This window comes from Octopus bimaculoides, chromosome 3, assembly GCF_001194135.2.
Source record: "Octopus bimaculoides isolate UCB-OBI-ISO-001 chromosome 3, ASM119413v2, whole genome shotgun sequence".
Classification (NCBI taxonomy): domain Eukaryota; kingdom Metazoa; phylum Mollusca; class Cephalopoda; order Octopoda; family Octopodidae; genus Octopus; species Octopus bimaculoides.
In genome coordinates, this window is record NC_068983.1 from 1,293,922 (window position 1) to 1,296,645 (window position 2,724).

The following is a 2,724-nucleotide window of genomic DNA, read 5'->3' on the forward strand; positions in this document are numbered from 1 at the left end:
TATATATATATATATATATATATATATATATATATATATATACAGAGAGAGAGAGAGAGAGAGAGAGAGAGAGAGAGAGAAGGAGATTGAGAGAGAGAGGCAAGAGCAGAGATGGAGAGAGATGAGCAGAGTTAGAAGGGAAGTGAAGAATGTATTTATGAATGTTTATATGTGTATGTATATACATATACACATAGATAGATAAATACATACATACATACATACATACAAACATACATACATACATATGCACATACGTAAGGACAACAGACCTGATATAATGATTTGGGATAGAGAATAAAAACTGAGTACAGATGTGGAAATTAGTTGACCTGTGAATGATACCATAAAGCTGAAGAACAGTGAAAATGAGAATACCTACAATGAATTATTGAGAAATCTGCAGTTACTCAATCCAGATTACAAGTTCACGTTTATACCTGTAATTATTGAGGCCATGAGATATGTAAAACACTGCTTAAATACCGATCTTCATAAATTAGGCTTCTCAAAACCAGAAAGGAGAAAGCTAATTCGAAAACTACAGATCCAATCCATCATTTGAACTGTAAAATTCTGTAAAACTCTCCTGAAGTTTTTGATTTATGTATATATGAGCATTTCTAGATATACAACTATATGCATGGGAATACATACATAAAACAAAAAATGCAAGTTTTAGCATATACATGCATGCATACATACAAACAAAGAAAAGTACCCTGTTGTTGACGTTGAATTTCCAATAAAGGAGCCTTGGATCAAGGTTAGAAACCAGCTCTTTTTCATACATGCTATAGTTTATTGTCTGCAGAAAAAAACGTGTGAAACGAGTAGAATTGCAGACTGTAAACATTTTGATTTACCTACCCATGAACAGTGCGGTTTTCGACTTGTCCTTGACATTGTTGTCAACAAACGCTGTGATTAGTGAAGTGCGAGGTGACTTGGCAACACCTTGTATCACCATTCCGACCATGAACACGATGAAAGCCTTCTCAGTTTGGCTGGCATATTGGTTGGCATTTTCACTTAAACAGTTCGATGACATATCGTTAGTTTCTGTGGTAGAATTACACACGGCGATCTCATTGATGTTGGCTGTGTGGTTAGACAAACTGACCATCCCTTCGCTTACCATTCGAGGTTTATGGTTGACGAAATATATGAAACAACAAACTAAACCAGACAATCCAAAGAGAAATGTGGAAGCACCAAGAAATCTGGGAATGTGAGTTCGCCTGGCAAAATGACTGACGAAAAGTACTGTAGTGAGGAAACCAATGTCATTGCCACTCAGTATAATCCCTATTTGGGAACTATTAAACCCAAATTGCTTCTCTATTGATGTGATCTGAGATGTGAGATAAACACTGAGTGTTTGTGTTAGTAAAGCGGCAAAGCTGTAGGTTGCTGTAAAACAGGACAAGTTAGCACAAATCTGCAATATTTGAGGTTTACAACTTGATATGCCACATTCAGCAACAAAATCTTCAACGTTTGAACATGATCTGTCGTTTGTATTGATGCTGTTGTTTACATCACAATTTAGCGGGGGTGGATCTTCTTCAAAACCTTTGTTTACATATTTATCATTCCCATTTTCTGCTGGACTGAAATCTGTGGACAGCAGTTGCGTTTTTGAAGTCTGCGGACATTCTCTTATCGTTTTGCCATCTTCGTTTGGTAGAGTGTAACTTCCCGATTTAGCAGACATCTGATGATAAAAAAATGTAAACGAATACGTAATTAAGACAGGGAAACAATCACAAGAAAAAATTAACATAATTATAGATTTAAAAAAAAACATATTGTAATAAACTGATATTTCTAAATTATATTAGAATAAAAGAGCGGTGCTACTTGGCCACGATAATAAAGCACCGAATTAATTCTATCACCCCAAAACTATGATTTTATCTTTGTTTCTGATTTTGGTAAACAGAGCATCACTATTCTTTGCACTCTTCATTCTTCACTCTCTGTTCTATGGTGGTCAAAATCATTGTACCTGTATAAATGTTTCTAACTATATGGCCTAAAGCTGACAAACCATAGTCCTTAATGATGGCATATTCCCTTGCCAAAATAGTGGACCAAACCCAGTTTCTAACCAAAATGTCCAAAATGTGGTTTGCAAAGGAGCAGAACTTTGCCACGCTTCTGAAATATCAATTGTTCGATGCTTAGTTGAAAGCCACTAATATCATTAGTAAAGCTTGAACATCATCACATCATTTGTGAACTCTGCTTCCGTATAATTTGGAAGAATTATGCAAGAGACGTTGATGCAATTCTCTTTGCATTTGTGTGTGGATTGAAAGAAGAATAAGGGAGTATATACCTCTCTCTCCATACCTTCTTTTCTCTCTCACCGTCACTCTGTAATAGACAAATGAAATACTAAATCGGTTTAAATTATATATTTGATAATTCAGTTTAAGAATAGTTTTAAGTAAATTCATTTAAAGGGAAGTTAAAACCGAAACATTTAATAATTTTCAGTGAAATTTCCAAGTTTAGAGCTTCTGTCGGAAATTTTCCCTCTACCATTGCTGGAAGAAGAAGAAGAAGAGGAAGAAGAAGAAGAAGAAGAAGAAGAAGAAGAAGGAGAAGAAGAAGAAGAAGAAGAAGAAGAAGAAGAAGAAGAAGAAGAAGAAGAGGAAGAAGAAGAAGAAGAAGAAGAAGAAGAAGAAGAAGAAGAAGAAGAAGAAGAAGAAGAAG

The 2,724-nt window shown here is 35.1% G+C and overlaps 1 protein-coding gene across 2 annotated transcripts in view; it reads right to left on the reverse strand.

Annotated features, from left to right (window-relative positions):
* Nucleotides 1-2,724, reverse strand: part of LOC106872851 (solute carrier organic anion transporter family member 1C1) — a 45,968-nt gene that overhangs the window by 34,235 nt on the left and 9,009 nt on the right. The window contains exons 2-3 of one of the 2 annotated variants that reach the window (XM_014919985.2): nt 2,345-2,382; nt 871-1,717 (exon numbers count right to left, since the gene is read on the reverse strand). In XM_014919985.2, the coding sequence (XP_014775471.1) occupies nt 871-1,717; nt 2,345-2,356 (859 nt within the window). In that variant the 5' untranslated portion in view covers nt 2,357-2,382. The remainder of the gene's footprint in view (nt 1-870; nt 1,718-2,344; nt 2,383-2,724) is intronic. The other variant, XM_014919986.1, reaches the window with a different exon arrangement.